Here is a 20,833-nt window from a genome sequence, read left to right as displayed (position 1 = left end):
TTTGTCTCTCAAGCGTGCTCCATCCTATCAACCAACAGGCTACCAAGACTCATCCTCATCTGCCTGAGCTTGCCACCTTTCACAGCTGCTCGCCATTTTACTGCTTTCTCCCGACTTTACCAACTCTCTGCATCAAGGCTAGCTGGTCCTCTCCTGTTCCCTCCTTCACCTGCCTTCCCGCTTCTCCTCCCACCTTTGGGAGGGAAGAAGGGGGGCAAGCACACCGACTACCATTTTGTGTGTGTAAAAGACCGCTTTATTGAAACAGGTGCACATCACATTTATTAAAAACTGTCAAACCGCCTTCCAAAACTAAAACCTCTCTAAACATCGAGTTACCTGATCCCTTTTGTTTTTTTCCCCCCAGCCCTACGATCCCCACATGATAAAATCCCCCACCCTGCAATATACAAACATCTAACTCAATTACATCATAATACTATCCAATTTTATCCCCTACCTCCTAACTCCAAAACCTACCAAGACCTAAAGTCCTATTTGCCTTCTTGCAACTGTAACTAACTACCCTCTAATGTAATTCCCAAACTGGTTACCCTTTCCCCGCTGCCGTTCCCCAACTCCCCAAACTTCACGAGAACGTACCAAACTCCAGCCAAACTTGGCCAACATCAAAAACAACTCCGCCAGCACCTGTTCCAAGCGACAACTTACAGATAACCCCCTTGTGCACCTGTCCCAACACAGCCTCTTGAAACAAAAACTAAAACCTGGCCTAAAAAACCTCCCATAAAACCCAAAACCCAGGGAGGGTGGGCGGGCACAAAAAGCTCCTGAATAAATCGCTCCCAGCCACCAGGTCTCAATACCCAAAATGGTGGCTGGGGAAACGCGGGCTCCCAATTTACACCCTTGGGCTGTAGAACTTTATTTTGGGCTGCCTTTGGGCTATTCCCAGGCAGCCCAAACGGCAAAATGGCCACCCGCTTGCTTTCCCCCCTCCCCAATCTGCCTGGGGGGCAGACCTCGCGGCTCTTTTGCCCCCCAAACCCCCCTTGTATGCAGCTAAGCTGTCGTGCAAGGTTGTCTACCGATTTTGCACTACAGCTCCTTCTGAAAAATTCTCCCTCACCCGCCCACCATTACCCCCTCCTCCCCCATCCCCAGGGCCTTTACTCTCACTTCTTGGGCATTGAAACCGCATCAGTAACCAGCAAATCATTACATAACATTTAAAACAATACTCTTTAGTGGCATGAGCTCCTTCTCCTGGTAGTTGTTCGTTTATTATGGGAATCGCATTTTTCTTAAATCCATAAAATGCTAAGCAGCTCTGCAGAGATTGTTCCTTTCAAAAGTGTTCACCTTTAAGACAGGGAAACCTTAGGAACACGTAAGTGACAGACGCAGTGGGCTCTAAGTGCCGTGCCGACGACAGACACATAATGAGTATAAAATGAGGGTGTTTGACAAGATTCATCTGCCCAGGTGCACTTATACAGCTTTTAAAGTTTTTTTTTATCTATCCTTGGTTACAGATGCGAAGTTGGAGACACACTGGAAACCACAGACACTGTGCAGCATCCTTTTACAGCACTCTAGTGCCTTCCCACGGTAAGTCTTTTCTCTGGAAACAAAAGCCGATTTACTAGTAAATGTTTTGGTGTTTTTAAAAGCGAAAACCTTATTTGATATCAAAGCAAGAAACTGAAGCATGCAAGTGCTGCAGTGTGTTTTGTAGTGCTGTTCCTGCCCTTCCGGTTGGTGAAATGTAGATCCTTGAAAGCTCCCAAAGTTTCACAAAGGTAGCGCTTTTCCATGTAATTATAATTGCATTTATATAGTTCTTACTACCTCTGACGAGGCGTTGAATCGCTTTTTTTGACGAGTAGCACGCTTCTCCGGATCCCATAAAAGATTAGTGGTGAATTAGTATAGTGAAATATGAAATTAATTTGAGCGGTGGATATGTTAGTCAGTTATTTGGATTGAGAAGGGTAGTGGAGGGATAGAAGAGGGAAAAAAGGTTGGTTTGCATTTATATAGCGCTTGCCACCCCTGATAAGGTGTTGAAGTGTTTTTTTGGCAACTAGCACGCTACTCCAGAACCCATAAAGGATTAGTGACGCAGTGCCTTTAACTGCATGAACGCCTCTTTTCCATATCAGATACACCCTCTATTGTTTTGAGTAGTGTGAAGCTTTGTGCAGCTGTTTGTTTAATAGTTGGTGCACAATGCTGCAGCCAGGATGCTGTTTTCCCTTCCTAAATTTAGCTCCGCTTCTAGTAATCTTCGCAGATTGCACTGGCTCCCAGTGGATAGGTGTGTACATTTGAAGTCCTTTTGGACTACCCATAAGAGCTTGCATTACCAGGGATCTCCTATTTTAGCCAATTTGGTATTTCTGTACCGCCCAATATGTCCTTTGCTTCTGCTAATTTGAATTTGGCCACAGCCCCCCGGGTCAAGAGAGTCAGAGGGGGAGGTTGCTTCTTCTTTCTGATCATAGGCCCCTGCTCCCTGGAACGAGCTTCCAATCCACATCAGACTCCCCCAGAACCATTTGCAATTTGGGAAGTCATTAACGAACTGGCTTTTTTCTGTGTAGCCTCTCTCCCCTCAAAATGGTTTGCGCCATTTTTCTGCAGTTGTTTTCACATTGGACTAGCGTTGGGAAGCCCTGTTGCTGGTTCAGCTATGCGTTTTACAGGATTACATAACATAACTGGTGCTTGTGTTCCATGAAAAGACAATCTTCCTGTGCCGCATACCGTGCTATATTTGACTTTCACTTGCTCTTGAGCAACAAGTTGAGTGGTCTAGTGTCCAGTCACTCCCATGAACTTGACCAGCTAGCAACATAGACTGTTGGTTTAGGTATCAGTGGTTTCTAGTGTCCACGCCAGGCACCCTGTCTTATTTTGTTACAACAGAGGGAAGGAGGGTTGTGATCCCATAAGAAAGGAGAAATCTCAGTAATGTTTATAAGGTGTGCAGATTATACAGCATGTGAACTATATTTGAGTAATGCAAATTTTTTGTTTAGATGTCACAGTTAATTACAAACATGGGCTTCCGGTGATCAATGTCCCGCTTCCCTCGCGGAAGGAGCTCTGCCAGTTCACTGTGAAGCCGATGGTTATGACCGTGGGCCACTTCCTGCAGGACATGCAGAGAGAGGACAAAGGCATCGACACTGCATCCATCCTTTCAACAGGTATCAGTCTATCTTATTCACTCATTAATAAGCTCCAATCTACAGTTTCCTCCTAAAACTGATCATCTTCGGTGATGCAAAGGGTCACTTTACTGCACTATCAACCATGTCTTGAAAGTGTCCCTGAGGATTTTGGGGCAGCACAGGTGTGTTCTCTGATACCTTGAGGACGTTCAGGATTGGTACTAATTGATATATAATTTGTAATTAGATTTCATATGTTGAATTTTTGACTGTAGATCGGTGAGTCTCATCTTCGTGGTTCAGTGTGAGGGTAGACTTTCTACCATTTTCTACAAAACGTAAATCATCAATTTTATTTGTGAACGAAACAAAAAGAATGCCAATTACCTCTTACCAGTCCTCTTTCCTAATAATTATATACTACTACTTATAATGCAAATCTTTGAGCTCTTTGCATTTGGAGTTTTGTTAGGTAGGTTTATGTGTGCGTGTGTATATATCTTTAAGGTGCTAGTATATAAGGTATTTAGCAAGAAAGTTTATAGAGAATCATACTCTAGTTTTGTTATTTTAATTTTGATTAGTTACATTTTTTTAGCACAATTCCAGGCTCAAGGAGCAAGAGGTATACATTTTACAGGAGCAAGACCAGTTTACTCCTCGTTACCGTATGTTCTGTTACTGCAAAATACAATTTCCTTGATGTCATGGATGTGGGCAAATGTTTCTTAAATTCTCCAAATGTCAAATTACCCCAAGGAATTTTGGGCAGCTCTCTCAATGGTAATAGTACCAGCTCAGAGTCGGCTTTAGGGATGTTAGATCTGCTGATGATGTGTTTACAGCTGCCCTTCGAAATTCTAGAGATCATTAATGCTCTCATGAAGTCCTCCTAAGACCTTCCATGCAGCCTGCACACAACAGGAAGCTCAAAAGTGGGGCACACAAGCAGGATTGTGCAGTACTGACTCACTTCTAGGGTGTTTCGGAAGAAGCCATAGGAGAAGGGCGAGGCGGAGCTGATGCTGTTTTTTTGTATTTTTAAGTTCCATTAGTGATTCATAGAGCTCTCTCTGTGAGACAACGATCAATGTCTGGTTATGCCGATTATATTTTTGTTATGTTGCAATATCAGTAACAATGTTCTACGTGCCAAACATGGATTAATAAAGATACCTTTACAAAAAATATTTTCACATACCTGGGCAACCGTTCTATATAGTTCACTAACATCCAACTTGGACTAGTATTGGCTTTTTCAGCCAGACTGTCTATGAGAACGGGCCCCACTGAGTTACTTCTGAGGCCATGGGGATGGACATCTGGATATGTCCTCTAGTGAAAAATGATCCTACCCAAATTGTACCTCAACTTTGTTTTTTGTTCAGGCCTTTCAAACTTTGCCCCCCTGCATTTGTTTACTGTTTTCGAAGACTTCTTTTTGGTACCCATCACATTAGTCAGAAGGGCCGAGGATCTCCTGGCTGTCTTTCACCTATTATTTATTCCTGAGGGCCTACCAATTTTCGTAGTGATGAGAATTTGGCTTCTAGTTTATTTCGTGGTTTTGATCTTCCATGAATGATGAAAATCTTTATAACTTCGGTACCAGACAATATTCGGCCTGCACACAACTCCCTCCAGAGCGAATATTCCAAGGATTTGCTAGTTCATTTGCTGAGAATCCGGGCAAGGTTACATGAAAATATATTATAAATTAATGGTTTCCTTTGTGCAAATTTCAAAGATGAATTTTAACATATTTTGCGAGATTGGCGATGTTTCTCCACAAAATGCCTTTCAGAAGTATTTGCGGGGCAGCCTTTTCTGTTGGTTTTTCTATGCTCTTGTCTTCGATGCATCTATACTCAGTTTGACTAGGATATGTTCAGCATCATGAATGCCTCGGGTGTAAATGTCCACAGTGGTCTACCCTTGGCCCTTTATTTTTCTTGTTTAGGGACTATTTCCATGTTTTTGGACTAAGATAATGGGTGTGGGGTCAGGCAGTTATGGTGACTTCAGTTTCTTGTCCTTGGCTCCCCCTTTTCTAAACTCACCCGAAAATCTCACCCATCGTTTGCCTTGTCATTTGAGCCAACTTGGCCAATGAAAGGACCTGGTGTGAGGGATATAGCTTGCCTACAGTTTTGGGCATGTTAGCAGGTGAATAGCGGAATATGTTAATCACTAGACCCAGTTTTCTGTCCTGCCATAAACTATGATCTGGTTGAATGAGTTGGTAACAAGTTGAGTCTATGTAGAGAGCTACTCAAGTCCCACTAAAAAAAATTTGTTGAATTATATCTGGGTTACTGGGAATAACAGGGGTGTTGATCCTTGAGGGGTTCTGAGTGCTATGAAAGCTCAAGTTGTCTATAATGCCACTCAGACCCCAAAGTTGAAAACATCCCTCTTTTCACAGTTGCCCGTGTACAATGTTATGATATGCATGGCTCTCCTACACATTCCTTTGCCATGCTCAGATGGGCAGTGCAAGGATCAATGAGCCATGGGGAGGAATGCAAAACCTAGTCGTTTTCTACCAAGCCCACCACACTTGGCATTAGATGCCGCTGCACTCAGATATATATAATAAATATCTCTTGTGTCTTTCAACCACCCCACCCAGGACTCTTAACATTACCCATCCCTTCCTCAGCCAAATATTAACAAAAAACTAATACTTGGCATCCTGACACCCTCGCCATCGATCCTCTGTAATACCCTTCTCTAACCCGTTTCCTCTGTCTCCCTCCTCTGCAAAATAACATTCCGCTCAACCTTCCCCAGATAGAAAACATCCCTACCTGGCATCCTGCTACCCTCCCACACACTCTTTATAGAGCGATCAGCGCAAACATGAGTGATGGTGGTTAATGGCATTAGGGTGCCACCCATATTTACCAAAGTTTATGAGTGAACAAAACAAAAATATTTGCATCATTTCTCTAAACAACTCTCAGGAAATTGTAAAAGAAGGTTCAGTGAATGTCTGCCAGTCGTTTTAAGTAATGTTACAAACGAGGAATAATCCGCCCACAGTACACCTAGGGCAACGTAAGGGGATACATCATTGTCCTAATGTACAGTGTTTAGTGTATACGAATCCAGCAAGGGCATGCTGTAGGCAGACTGAGGAGCAATCTGTGATGTGTAGAGAGTGCATTGTGTGGAGATTGTTGACAGTAAAGTTCAAAGAGGCTGTGGAGATTGTTGACAGTAAAGTTCAAAGAGGCTGCTACTGACTGAAAAACAGGAAGGACATGCGACATATGGATTATGCATAGCTTAGAATACCTGGAGCCCTTACCACCTTGATTGCACAGAAACCTTTGCCCTCTCTATACCACCTGATAGCAATTCACTCTATTGCCTATTACACAAAAGTCGCCAGTGATGTGGTGGTAGGCCCAGCTTCTGCCCATCACTGCTGAAGGATGTTCTTGGGAGGCCCATGCAATTGGTTTGTCTGCCATCTTTCTACCCTAATAGATCAGAATTTTTTGGCCTGATCTTGAGTAATGTATGCAAAATTACTAAAGGGGGTTTCAAGGTGGTCCTTGGACCCCAACAGTCGAATGGATCACCGGCTAAAATGGTAAGATGGACATGTGAACTGCCTGTTCAACCTTCACTTTTCTTTAACCAGGTAGTGGAGAATAAATTTTCCACCCTCGCATTAATACCCGGCAAATTCCCTTAGTGCTTGCAGTAAACATACAGTAGTAAGGGCAATCTTCTTATTTGTGTGATGCGGAAGATCATACACAAATTTCATAGACTGAATAATTAACTCTTTTCCTCTCTCATACTTCCTGCTATTTAGTTCCTTTACCCAATCCTGTCTTTACACTACTTAGAAAACCTGCTTGCTGTGAGTAATGCTGGAGTAATATGACTAAGACAGAACCCAACTATAGTCCCTTTTCTAAGGTGGCTTATTGATTCTATCTTATTGATTCTATTTGTAGGGCCAGAAAAAAGGTGGCAGTAAGTTAGTGATAGTATACCCGTCTTGAAAGGTGAATGGAGACATTAAACCTCAATTATAAATTATTCATTTAGCTTCTGGTTGTCTTAATAACCGTTAAGGAGACACAGATAACAGGATGCTAAATGAGTAGCTAAGTTACAAACAGTTGACTAGAGACTTAATCAGGATTGGGAACTCTATTTTCTTTAATAAAGATAGCTAGTTTCTGATAGTCTAATTAGTTTTACTCTTAGGCTTCACAATAGCTATAAGGGCTCTCATTATGAGTGGCCCGATAAATGGGCGGATTTTTCCCACCTCTGGATTTACTGATGACAAGGGTACTGGTAACTCCGGGGGTAGAGTAAAACTTGCCCATTACGAGTTGGACCATGAGGATCTAGTAAGAAATTGACAATTATTTTGGTAGTCAGTAATTCTAGGTCCATTTCCCCCAGTAATTAATACTTTTGAGCTGTACTTTTCACGCAGATATTTCAGGTGCTTTTAACAGCCGAAATCTACAGGTGAAAGTTAAGAAATCTTCAGTGTTTCTGCAGATCTCATAATTCCATAGGGGCCAGTAACGTCTGAAATTTAGTCGCCACTCATAATGACGGCCTTATCGAACCAAAAGTATAATATAAACTACAGCCCACACCATTGCAGTGATGCTAAGTCATGATTATTGTGTATCATGGCTGTGTATACACAGATAAAATGTATGTGTACAGTTGGTAAACTTGAAATCTGTTGGTGCAAATGTACCTTTCCTACTTAGTTTCAGATAATTGATTTGGAAATTCAATTATAGATCTTTGTATGTCAAATAGTTCTTATATTTTGTCTGTTTTATGTTCTAATTAATCAGTGTCATGTTATATTTATTAATTTTTCTCCCGAAGTGAAACTCAGGACATATTTTACTTTCACAAATGAATTCTGTTCTTTTCGTTTCACTCATGTGCTTTTCTGTCTGATTTCCACAAGAATTTCACTTCTTGGTTGATCTCCAGTCTTTACACATCATGTACACTATTCACGCTCCTCTAATCATCATGGAATGTTTAACTGAGCGATTATATATTTTCCTCTTTTCTTTTTTGGTAGAACCTATTTAACAGCGCTAAGCTGTATGGTTGCAAAATATGTTTTGTGGGATTACCAAAAACTTGGAGTAGGCTTAAAGCTCACCCATTGGTTGTCGGTAGTGTCACTCTCATGTGACTCCTTCTTATTTGATGGCTTCCTTGTTCAAGCCTTGTGAAAAGGTAGGGCCGAATTCGACCAAGAACCCTTCAGTATTTGCCCGGCGTTAGCTGCCTCTCATACCATTCGAGATTACCAAACAAAGAGGCAGGCGCCGGAGACAGGAAGGCAGGAAACAGGAGTTTATTCCGACGGAGCAGAACACGTCAGATCAGACAACAGGGTATCTTCTCGAGGTGCTCTAACCGCATCTCTGAGGCCTGGCCTCTTATACACAGGTTTATGGCTTTATTACATACATTGCATCCGTAATGTTTCTTTGATGGACAGAAAAGACATCCTCGGAATCCCCGGTCCAGGCCTGTTCCCACACATAGCTACAGTAGAGTTCCCACCCCGATCTCAGCATGTGGTGGTTATCGCGCAGCTGGACATTCCACTGGGAACGGGGGTGTGTGTGATCAGTCGGATCTTCGGGGTGCGAAAGCGGTGATTAATCCTCGCTCCTTTGATGGGGTGAGTTCCTACTGTAGGGGGCAATAAACTGCATCTGTTGGGCTAGGTGATGGCCTGGGATCAGGCCGGACAATCGGGCAGGGAGGAGGAGTTTATCAAAAGGAGTGAGATGAAAGGAGTGTGGGGGTTCAGCACGGGATGTGGCTCTGAGGCAGGGTCGCGCTGGAGGTGCAGTTATGGCCCAGGCAGGAGAGATCGGGGCTGGCAGGGCGCGGGGGAAGCTTGCGAGGCCGGGGAGTGGGGGGGGGGGGGAAGACGTGCAGGCTATTGGCAGTGGGCAGAGAAGCCAAGGCACACAAAATGGCTGCTACTTTCGTACATGAAGGGGCATAAAAGGGACAAGATGGCGTGGCCACTGTTTCACGATGTTTACTTCACTTTCAACAGTGGCTGTGGTGAACATAAATGAACGCCGCTTATATATACCTAATTTTAGTCATTTTCCACAGTCCCCAGTTTTTATCATAAGTTAGTTCATTTCTGTTCATGTCATAGGTGAGGATGTACAAGCTGACATTAGTTATACAATTCGCTTTGGTAGCCCATATGCATTACAGGTAGATGGAACTAATTCTGATATCAATGCAGACAGAATCGCACATAACCGTACGTAGTCAATGTGATGGGCAGGGAGACAGTGCATACAAAATTACATTAGCTGCGTCATACGTTAGACCTTGGAGACGGGGACATTACTTTAGACGATGTAGGAGATGCGTTCGAATACAAACATGATGTCATACAAAAATGTTCTGGCAGAATAAAAGCTACTAAGTGCATTACTTGAGGTTTGGAATTCGTGGGGATCAAAACTCGACAGCATGTTCATGTGTATGACTGGTGTTCTACAATCATCATGATACAGAGTTAACGCTTTCTTAGTTACTCATGCACAGTTGAAAGCGACCGATGTAACGTTTCGAAAGCTCAATTGGGTGATTAATCAATACAAAGTGGTTGGGAGAGGAATTCAAATTAATACAAGTGACAGTCAAGGGGTGGTAATGTTCAAAAAAGAAAAGGGTTCGTCTTTCCAGTGTCTTATTATAGCGAGCCATCACTGGTAGGCTCCCATTATTCTTCTTCTTTCGTTGACACTGTTGAGCACCGGCGGTGGAGCTATGCGTCCAGCTCGGATTCAGATTTCGCGTTGCAGGGTGTGGTCACTCTTTGCTCTCGGACCACAGTCCTGTTTGTTCTGTTACCTAACTAATCTACCATAGGTACTTTAGTCGGGGTACCCGTATTCCGTTCTTCTTTCGAGACAAACCCTATTCTATCTTTGTGCTGTGGTTCTTCTTTAAGTCAAGTTAAAAAAAACTCCATATGGAAAATGGGGGTGATGGGGGCGTACTTTGGGAGGCCGAGGGAAAAGAGGGTGGAGTGGGATCAGGGCTGAAACGGACCAAGGAGGGCAGAAATTTCAAGCAAGTGGGCCCATCACTCGGGCACAATGGGCTGGGCCTTTCGGCACGAGCTCATCAATAAGCAGGGGCTTCTGGCCAGCCCTTCTTTCCTTCACTTTCCACGTTGAGAATGGTGCCTTGTCCCGCAACTCTTTGCTCTGTGGCTCCACCTTGGTCTAGGTTATAGATATTCCCCGATCTGCAGCCGGGCTGTACGTCACGTCCGGCCCCTCTCCTCCGACGACCGCACGTTATCTTTTAAATGAGTACAAAAAAACAAGTCTTAGAGAACTGGCAGGGGAAGATGTTTACACACTTTAATTTCTCTCCCAACCCCAAGTAGTTGGGGAAACGTTTATTGATCGCGATAGGGTGGATGCTTAGTGATCCTTACATCGGTGTATGCTGTTAACTCATGCATCATTGCTGTGGTGCAGGTCTGCAAGTATCTTTCTAGTTTCAAACATCATGTCTGTCTGGTGTTTACTCCCGTTATATTCGCTAGCGTGGCAAGAAGTCTGATATCCAACAATTACATGGTTCATTGAATTCAAACCGGCTCCTCCAGTAGAAACTTGTGTTTTTCTATAACAAATCCTGTTGAGCTACATTTTTCTTCAAGGTCTGCTAATTCATAAAAGTGTGAAGTGCTTATTATCATGGGCTTACAGCAACTTTTTCCAGGGAAGGACATACGTTAAGCATTTTTTTTCTCTTTCTTTTCTGACAGCAACGGCTAACTTTTATCAGTTTTAGACGATTTATCTTTTAAAAACAAGGTCATTAGCTACAGTCTTTAAGATTTTCTGGGACGGCTGGTTACAGAACTGGGACCTATTCTGGAAAAACGGGGACGTTTCGGACATTCTATTTTTGTGCAATGGGCGGTGGTAATCCGAATGATGAGGGTGGTGTTACTAAAACAAAAGCCACTGACATATAGTTCCCCTTTAAGGGTCAGATTAGGGGACATTTAGTCGTCTTACCTGTCCTTTCTTTCTCAGCCAATTAAGTTCCATCATTTTACAGAAAGTAGAGGTAGTAATATGGCAAAATACGATCGTTTTGTTTCTGTCAATTTGTTCAAACACTGTCGTGTCTAAAGCCAATTATACCTGTGCCGGCGAGGTACAGTGTCGTCATTTATTCAAAAGGGAGCAAGGGAGCCCTCAGAGGGAGAGAGCTTCGTGTTTACCAAATAGGCTATTAGTACACGTACAACATAAAGAGAGAGAGAGAGAGAGACGTGTATAATAATAGGCTATTCAGTGCACACACACATAGAACAGTACGGGTCGTTTTCACGTATAAAACACAAGCTGAGGGAAAACATAACTTCATAGTTTACGTACACACAAATACCAGATAGGGTGCGACAGTACATACATCAAGTACGGAAACCTAAGACAAAACACAGAGCTATATTTGGGCAAAAGGGACTTTGTCATGCATGCTGCGTATTCTCAGTGTTCCCTTTAATTCATTTTTGGGGGTCGAGCTCTTTGTTCTCCTTCCTTCCTAATAGTAGACAATTTTTTGTTGGTGACCTCGCTTCAAAAATACTTACTCCTTTTTAATTGGTCGGACACTAGTCCAGTCGCGCTTATACTCACGGTGGGGTCTTCCAACATCTAGCAAATGATGATCCAAGCTGAGGTAAAGGGGGGTGTCAGTTGGACGTGCGATGGTACAATTCAGACTTTTCTATGAGGGTGGAAGAAGAAGGGGTAAAATCTAAAAAATAACAATATCCCTAATATCTGGGCTGAGGGGGATTTTTGGATGAACCCCAACCCGGGGTACTCTTAACTTTTCTTATCTAGTCAGCACATAAATTGACTCACTGGTGCGCATTATTTTGGGTGTACATTTGGGATATCGGTTGGGGTTGGGTTCGTCGTACTGGAATAAGCCTTGAAGTTTCTGGTGTAGGCCACTCTCCCATTCGCTAGCTCCAGAGAGAGTCGTTCCTAAGTAAAGAAAGTGCTATATTTTGATTCGTCTTTAACATGCAGGTACCAAGTTCGGGCTTAATTTTCCTATTCCATTAACCGTTCGATCAACGCCTCAATCATACAAAAAGCATTCTTTTATTGACCCAGACGTGCGCCACACATACGCATTCATACCGTACAAATCAGGGCCCACGCGCACATTCATACCATACAACCTTTTTTTCGCTCCCAGCGATAGCTCCTACATATAATGTGCCGTCTCACAGAGCTAGCCTATTTTCCTCGCGTGGAACACGGTGCGGTTTTTAGGTCTCCTCCATACTTCAACTGAAATTTCGATGTAACCTGCAAAAAGAAAAAGAGAGGGGGGGGGGGGGACAGCGTTCAAAGCACATCAGCGCGCATAAACACGAAAATGTTTTTACCTACCACGTATTTGAACAAGCGAGCCATTTAAAAAAACTAAACGTGACAAACGGTTGCATGATCAGTGAAGGTTGATTTTATAATTGAAAGTATAACAGGATCAGTTACAATAAAATCGTCCACACGCACACCATGGGCGAGTATCATGAGTAACATTACTTCGGAGCTTTAATAATACAATAATCAATAGTAAAAAACCCGACATCAATAGGATTGTCCGTATGCTCAGTCAATACCCTTCCCCGCCCGCCATGTGCACAAAGACCGCATAACATCACGGCTAAGTAACTAGAATCGTCATAAGGAGTTGCAAGTCCCGCCCATACTGGCGCCATTTTGGTCGAGGCCAGGCGGGTCCAGAGTATAGTTCAAGTGCCTCCCATAGCTAGCAGCCGGACCAGAATCCCATTCGGCACTTCAAAAAGTTCCGTTAACGCCAGCAGAAGGGACAGGCGGCATGAACCGCGACTTAAAGGCGAGGAAGGCAAAATCTTCCCTACCGGGTCACGCTGAGGTCCCACCGGAGCTGATCGAGTTGGCAGTCTACAGTGTCTTTTTAGTAATTCGGACAAGCTGGTGTCAGCATGAGAGCGCCACCATCTTGCGACAACGTTGTGGCCACTCCGGAGAGCAGGGCAGCAGGCGTATCCCTCCACAGATGCACTGAATCAGTCTTTCCTACGGCACCAGATGTGGGTAAGGCGGCGGCCGCCCGAGGCAGCGGCATATCCATGGGGTATAGTCGAGCAACAGTGGCGGTTGCCCCCACCGGAAGCCCACGGGAGTCGAGGGCCAACGACTCTCGTAGAATCTTTAAAACTGAGAGGACGTCTTCGAGAGTGGGGCTCATGCCCGAGCAGGCAATCATTTGAGTTCCATGGTAGCCCAGAGCCATCCTAGTGGACCAGGCCCAAATCCGGGGAGCCGGCCGCCATCTTGAGAGCCCCCCCCCAGCAGCCCCCCTTCACCACGGCCACCGGAGCGGGTCCCCCGGCCAGTCAACCGCGGGGGCTCGCTGAGTGGAACGCTGATGGCAGTCTTAGTGGGGGAGAGGAACCTCCACCCGGGGGGGTGGAGGGGTGTCCGTCCGTGCTGCTTCTCCGCGGGCGCCCCACGCCAGGCAAGAAAGGGGGGGAGCCATCAGCGAGGCATCCCCCGCACACACCTTGCCGGACATCACCTCTGGATGATCTGGGGACGTGCCTCGGCGCGTGGGGTAGCCTCCGGCCTATTCGCCATAACGGTCCTCCACCCCAGGCCGCCACCGACGCTACCTCGCTGGCTGATGGCTTTTGTAGACTTTCCACAGCCCAAAACCAACCACAAAGCAGCCCAATGTTGCCAGCTCAAGGAATGCATTGGGATTGATGTTGCAGCCGTCTGTTATGTAAATAGTTGAATAATAAAACGTTTTAACATATTACTTTGCTGGAGTGTTGTGTATATTTATAATATTTGCATGGGGTTTGTCGTTATTTGGGCGGGGTGGGCGGCGGAGCCGAGCTGTCTTGCGGCCATCATGGCGTCGAGCTCGGCTCTTCTCACTTAGTTTCATATTTCTCATGAGGGGTTGTTCCTAATGTTTCTATTTTAGCGGGGTCAAAAAGATCCCATCAGTGGCCTACTGATTTTGCTCGATTCCTTTTGTTTTTCCTAACGATTTTTATGTTATCGTGTGCTAGCACGATACAGCGGCTAATCCGCATTTTTGTATACATGTCCTTTTTATTAGGGGTGTCCTCCGGTGGAGCCGGATGATCTACCTCTAATAACGGTCCAGGCTTGAACCAACTACTGAACAATGGGGAGAAGATAGGCATGACGGGTTACAATGGGGACAAAAGTCTGCACTACCTATTCTTCACTATCCGCGAAGACTAAACAGAGTATGGCGGCTCTGTGCTTATTTGTGAATAGAGAATGATCCAAAGAGAACCAATTCCGAACAATCAATGTTCTGATAAACAATCAATCAAATGCGGGATAAAAATAGGCACAACGGATTACAATGGGGGCAAAAGCCTGCGTTACCTATCCTTCACTATCTGCAAAGACTAAACAGAGTATTGCGACTCTGTGCTTGTTTGCAAATAGAGAATGATCCAAAGAGAACCAATTCCAAAACAGTAAATGCTTGGATAACAATCAATTCCAAAAATACTTGGATAAACAATCAATTCCAAAAATACTTGGATAAACAATCAATTCCAAAAATACTTGGATAAACAATCAATTCCAAAAATACTTGGATAAACAATCAATTCCAAAAATACTTGGATAAACAATCAATCAAATGAGTAATACTAGTATTTTCAAACAATCAAACAATCAATTCGCAATTCGCTGCGATGCACGACCTTACCCGGACCGTATGGACAGTTTCTCGTCTTCCGCTTCCAGCGCCTGATCGTCCTCTATACTCCGTAATTGCTGTGGCACTCCTGATGGTTCCCAGTCAGGACCGTAGATCACTCGAGAGAGGTCTGCTCGGAACCAGTGAAGTTCGGATGATCGGCTGCCAGACGAGGGTCTATCGGGCAGGTGCACTTCCCGATCGTTGCAGTCGTTCACTCTGTCGTTGGGACCTCTCCCACTGGATCCACGTGTCGCTGATGGGCCCCACGTTTGGGACGCCAATTGTGAAAAGGTAGGGCCGAATTCGACCAAGAACCCTTCAGTATTTGCCCGGCGTTAGCCGCCTCTCATACCATTCGAGATTACCAAACAAAGAGGCAGGCGCCGGAGACAGGAAGGCAGGAAACAGGAGTTTATTCCGACGGAGCAGAACACGTCAGATCAGACAACAGGGTATCTTCTCGAGGTGCTCTAACTGCATCTCTGAGGCCTGGCCTCTTATACACAGGTTTATGGCTTTATTACATACATTGCATCCGTAATGTTTCTTTAAAGGACAGAAAAGACATCCTCGGAATCCCCGGTCCAGGCCTGTTCCCACACATAGCTACAGTAGAGTTCCCACCCCGATCTCAGCATGTGGTGGTTATCGCGCAGCTGGACATTCCGCTGGGAATGGGGGGGTGTGTGATCAGTCGGATCTTCGGGGTGCGAAAGCGGTGATTAATCCTCGCTCCTTTGATGGGGTGAGTTCCTACTGTAGGGGGCAATAAACTGCATCTGTTGGGCTAGGTGATGGCCTGGGATCAGGCCGGACAATCGGGCAGGGAGGAGTAGTTTATCAAAAGGAGTGAGATGAAAGGAGTGTGGGGGTTCAGCACGGGATGTGGCTCTGAGGCAGGGTCGCGCTGGAGGTGCAGTTGATGGCCCAGGCAGGAGAGATCGGGGGCTGGCAGGGCGCGGGGGAAGCTTGCGAGGCCGGGGAGTGGGGGGGGGGGGAGACGTGCAGGCTATTGGCAGTGGGCAGAGAAGCCAAGGCACACAAAATGGCTGCTACTTTCGTACATGAAGGGGCATAAAAGGGACAAGATGGCGTGGCCACTGTTTCACGATGTTTACTTCCCTTTCAACAGTGGCTGTGGTGAACATAAATGAACGCCGCTTATATATACCTAATTTTAGTCATTTTCCACAGCCTGTCCATTTTATGTTTGCCCTTCACTTGGAGCATACACTCTGTACTCAGTGCTAGAATTGGAAAAAATGTACTCTGTAAACCCATAAATTGTGCGTCAAGGTGTGGCAGAGGAAGGTATGGAGTCAGAAGTTGCAGAGCTTGAAAAGTAGAGTCTGACAGTTAATTTATACATTATTTGTTTTAAAAGAAATCTGCTAAAAAGAAATTGGGAACAAGGACAAATATGACAGCAAATTTGTTCTAGCCTACCTAATTGGTCCCAATGAGGATGCATTTTAAAATATCTTACAGGGTTAAGACACATGCTGCAAAGATCTTTGTGTGCCCAGCATATTTGAGGGGATTATAATAGTAGTATGGTAATTCTGGGGGCTTATGCAGTTCTGGGAGAGCTCTATGTTTTGTCCAACCAAACTTTTGGATCCAAAGGTGGCATAGAAGGTCAATGTTAATGTTGCAAAGCACATCATGTAACATGCAGATCACAGATTTATGTTGCTGGGCAAGCGGGATATTGCTTTTAAAACTAAGATCATTTAGTGGCTTCCAGATGATACGTTTCAATCCTTCTAATCTAGCACGGTTTCTTTATCCAGTTTACTTAGCTTCATTTGATCTTTATTGTTTATGATTAACATCGTAAGACATTATAAATACATGATAAACACAACCCACCATATAAAACCACTGTCATTAAAAATGTCCAGTAAACTCCTAAGAAAAACCCTGATCCAAAAATTGTTGAAACATATTTAAAGAATGCATACACTTTAAAACAAGTCATTCATTTGCCGGGTTCTTTAATAATTCCATTATAATCCGATGTGTGTCCAAATCAAAATGCTTGTGTCCATATGTAACGCAACTGGTGCTCATGTAAAGCGCTCTGATACCTTCGGGGTGAGTTTGCCCTATATAAAACTCCCCCCACCAAAAAACCTCTCTTTTTTCAGCAGTAGTCCGTATTTGGCGCAGTGATCTACTAACTGGTGTCAAGAAGCTTCATGCAAATTGTAAGGGATGGGTTTAGATCATTAAGATTTTTCTCAATCTTTTGCTATTCTAAGATTACAATGAAGGGCATCTCTGAATTAATACATTCTTGTTAATACAGACAACTTCAATACTGTGTTACATTTTAAAACCTGGCATTGTGTTTGTCCCAACTGTTTACTCTTTACATATAATGCCTACAAGTATAGACAGTAAATACAAAATCAATTAGTAGGTGCAATTTAAATGATTGTTACTGTAATTACTCGTACACAAAGATACAAATTACATTCTTACAGTGAATCTCCATCTCCTACATGGGGGAGGGAGGGGAGTTGAACAAAGCCAAAAAACCTGCCGTCAAGTCATAGTTTCTCTCAATTACCTGTGAAGTGATAAGCGTTGTGCCTTTGTTTCCTTCCATTGCATTGATGTATAGGTGTAAGACCAGAAGGCTGCCAGACAGGATGATACTTGAACATAAAAAGGGCTGGTAACCATTTAAATCAGTCCTTTGTGCCCGGCTGGAGGTGAAAATAAGAAATCCTCCTTGCGGGTTACTGCACTGCATGGAATACAATGTGTTGATGCTGCTGGATTGTGCCTCAGTGCAGAAAAATGACACAAAGAAAATTCAGCGTATTTCCGAGAGCTTGCTGGTTCCCAGATCTGGCCCAGAAATGGCTTCCATAACGGACATCCATTGCGATTCCCCTCCACTTTCCAGCACTGCCTGTCGTATCTCTCTGATTGGTTGGCTTCTATCCTCCCAATGCTCACTTTTAGAGAACTTTTTTTTCTTTTTGGGTAAGCACTCCTTGAGAGTGCATGATTTTTCCAGCTCTTGCCTTGTCTTCCCTGGCTTCTCTCTTGTATACTTTTTCTGCATGTTTCCTTGTGCTCCGTGTTGTTCTTATCCTTCTGTACTTCTCCCACGCTGCCCATATTGCTCCCACTTTGGTGTGCTTCTCCCGGCTCGTGTGGTTATCTCCCTGACTCCACATGCTCTGCGTGCTTCTCTTCATGTGTGCTTCTCCCACACTTCCCATTTTGCAGTCACTTTAATGTGCTTATTGCTCTCTCGTGCGCTTCTCCTCCCAAATGCTGTGTTCTTCTCTCCATATGTATTCCTGCCACTGCCCCTCAGTTTGATCTCTCTCCCATGCAGTGTTCCCCATTTGGCCTCATCGACTCTCCCATTCCTTTCTCCTTTTGCTTCGTACATCAGAGGAACAGTTTTTTAGGTTTCGCCTGGCGATCCGCTGCGCAGCAGCGTTCGCGCAGGCGAAATCTTTTGAGAATAGTATCTGGTGGCTGTCCCTCCTCTGTCTTCCATTGGCTAGCTCCATAAATGGAGGCTAGCCATTGGAAGAGAGAGGCGTCCGTCATTGTGCGAGGCGATTTGTGGGCGTTCCGTCTAATTTTTCTCATCCCGCCCCTTTGTGACGTCATTCCGGCGGTGGGCGGATGTTTTTTTTTTTTTTTTGGGACGCCATGTTTTGATAATTTGCCGCCGGAAGATGTCTAGGTGAGTGCTGTTTTATTTTTCTTGCCTTCTTGTGCCCGTTCCTGCCCCCCTCCCGCTGTCCGTTTGCCCGTTCCCGCCCCACCTCCCGCTGTCCGTTTGCACCTTCCCGCCCCCCCTCCCGCTGTCCGTGTGTAGTGTAGTTCCTATCTTCCCAATAGGCTCTGCGCATTGGAATAATACCTACAGCAGTAAAGGCCTAGGCCAGACGTTAACTAGGTCTACTACTGTCGATACTAGACTTAAAGTTTTGGGTTTGCCAGCGTAGCTCAGAGTTCGCTAGAAACTTTCTCGAATGTTCAAGGAGGAATTAACTTCCCTGATTAGACAAGAAGGGATTTAGTTTCTGACAACCATAGAACATGACAACTTTGCTCTCCCCTAATCAAGAGTCAATCTCGAGAGTCGTGTGAACAAAAGGCAATTTATTTTACTCAGTCAGTACGTGCATTCTTAGTCTCATCAGAATGTAGAGAAAAGGAAGAGACGGGCGTGTTCAATAAAAGATGTTATTTATTGATCAGTCTCTTTTCTCATACAAGAGAAATGGATCGACATTATGGCAATACTTAGTTAAGTAAAGTGCATACATTAAAAGCAATAGTATAAAATAATACTGTAAAAACATTGATATGGTTTCTAAGCCATATGATGTTTAAAATGAATAAAATATATTTACATACACATATACATTTGACTAAACGTACTCAACTGGTGTTTCTAAATACGCCTACCCCGTGTACCTGACCTAAGCCTAATACGTGGGCGGGAATAGAAAGTTACAGTTTAAGTTAAGTTTGTTTTTGCCAAGTGAATAACTAAAGAATTCTCTGTGAGGGGTTATTCAGTTCTGTACCTGGAAGTTAGGATGAATGAGGAATGGTATCTCTCTCTCTGGTCTCGATATTCCAGGCTGCCTGCGAGGGCTACCCGGAAACGCCGGTGCTGGATTCTCGGCAGGAGAAAGCAGCGCGTCAGGAAGGCGGGGCTGCTGCCAGCGGGGTCTGCTCTGCTCTCGGCTTCGGCAAGTATGGCTGCTCCGTCTCGTCACCACGCGTGTGTTTGCATATGGCAAGATCGGTAATATTTATACCTTTAAGGTGCCGAGATTGACGTAAGGATGGACATAGATACGTCAATAAAGATGTCATACGATTTGCTCGTTAGCACATTCTTTTACTAAAGTTCTCGGTGAAATCAAAACAATGGCCGCAGGGTTTTGCCCGGGTTGTCATAGGTTTGATTTGTTATGAGAACTCCGTATGCCTTATCAGGGGCTGGAGGAATATCGCTTGTCTAATTAGATCGCAAGCGTTATGACCTAATCAGATAACACGTTCCTGTGCCGTAGTGTGACTGCGTCAGATAACGGTATCTGCATCATGGGGGTTTTCTGCCTCATGGGCTGACTGCTAGTTAACTTGTTGGTTTGTTTAACTAGAATAGGGTCAGGAATAGGGGGATCGATTCAGAACCGATAGGAATACATGACACGTGTGCCGCCCGCGCTATGCTGCAACCTCCCACGCCACTGCCCCCCGGCCACCGTCCCTGCGAACCACGGAGACATGTTTCCGACGGTATGATTTAGGCTGCCGGAAACCCGATCGCAAAGTGTCGGTAGGAGCATAAGTTTCTAAAGACAACACTGGATTCCGCTTGTTCTTCCTCCCGGTCCCTTCGTCTCACTCTTTCACGTTCTTTCTCCTCCTTAATGTTTGCTAATGTCACGGGTGTTTGCCCCACCCCATGTTTTTTCTCTTGCTCGGAGTCCGTTGAGGTACAGTAAGTGCCGGTGCTTTGTGCTGTCGAGCCCATCTGTGTGTCTCACGCCCTAATCACTCTTTTTATCCTGCGCGGATAAGAGACGGGCCGCTGCTCTCAGAAAAGCGCCGAAGTGCTTCAGGAGCTATGAGGGGGCACAGGGTGGGGGTAACCATGGCGCCGTCCCACCGCCGGATCCTGCTTTCCCACGGTGCTTCCAGGGGCCCGTGTCTGTTTCTAGCCCGACTTTTCCATAGGGGGGGGGGGCGCACTGATGGGGCGATGTGTATACAAAGAAGTCAATTTATCGGGCCACGCCACTAGTGTTGGCCCTTTTAGATGTCGGTCTGCCCACCACAAAGCTGCCACG

General features: G+C 44.9%; 1 protein-coding gene across 1 annotated transcript in view; it reads left to right on the top strand.

Annotated features, from left to right (window-relative positions):
- LOC144820295 (calcium uniporter regulatory subunit MCUb, mitochondrial-like) overlaps positions 1 to 20,833 on the top strand; it is a 290,551-nt gene that overhangs the window by 200,825 nt on the left and 68,893 nt on the right. Inside the window, exons 2-3 of the mRNA XM_078677877.1 lie at positions 1,497 to 1,572; positions 3,006 to 3,176. Of these exons, the coding sequence (XP_078534003.1) occupies positions 1,497 to 1,572; positions 3,006 to 3,176 (247 nt within the window). The remainder of the gene's footprint in view (positions 1 to 1,496; positions 1,573 to 3,005; positions 3,177 to 20,833) is intronic.

Source organism: Lissotriton helveticus, chromosome 2_1, assembly GCF_964261635.1.
Source record: "Lissotriton helveticus chromosome 2_1, aLisHel1.1, whole genome shotgun sequence".
NCBI classification, from domain to species: domain Eukaryota; kingdom Metazoa; phylum Chordata; class Amphibia; order Caudata; family Salamandridae; genus Lissotriton; species Lissotriton helveticus.
Note: the sequence above shows the minus strand (reverse complement) of the source record. Positions and strands in the feature narration are given on the sequence as shown.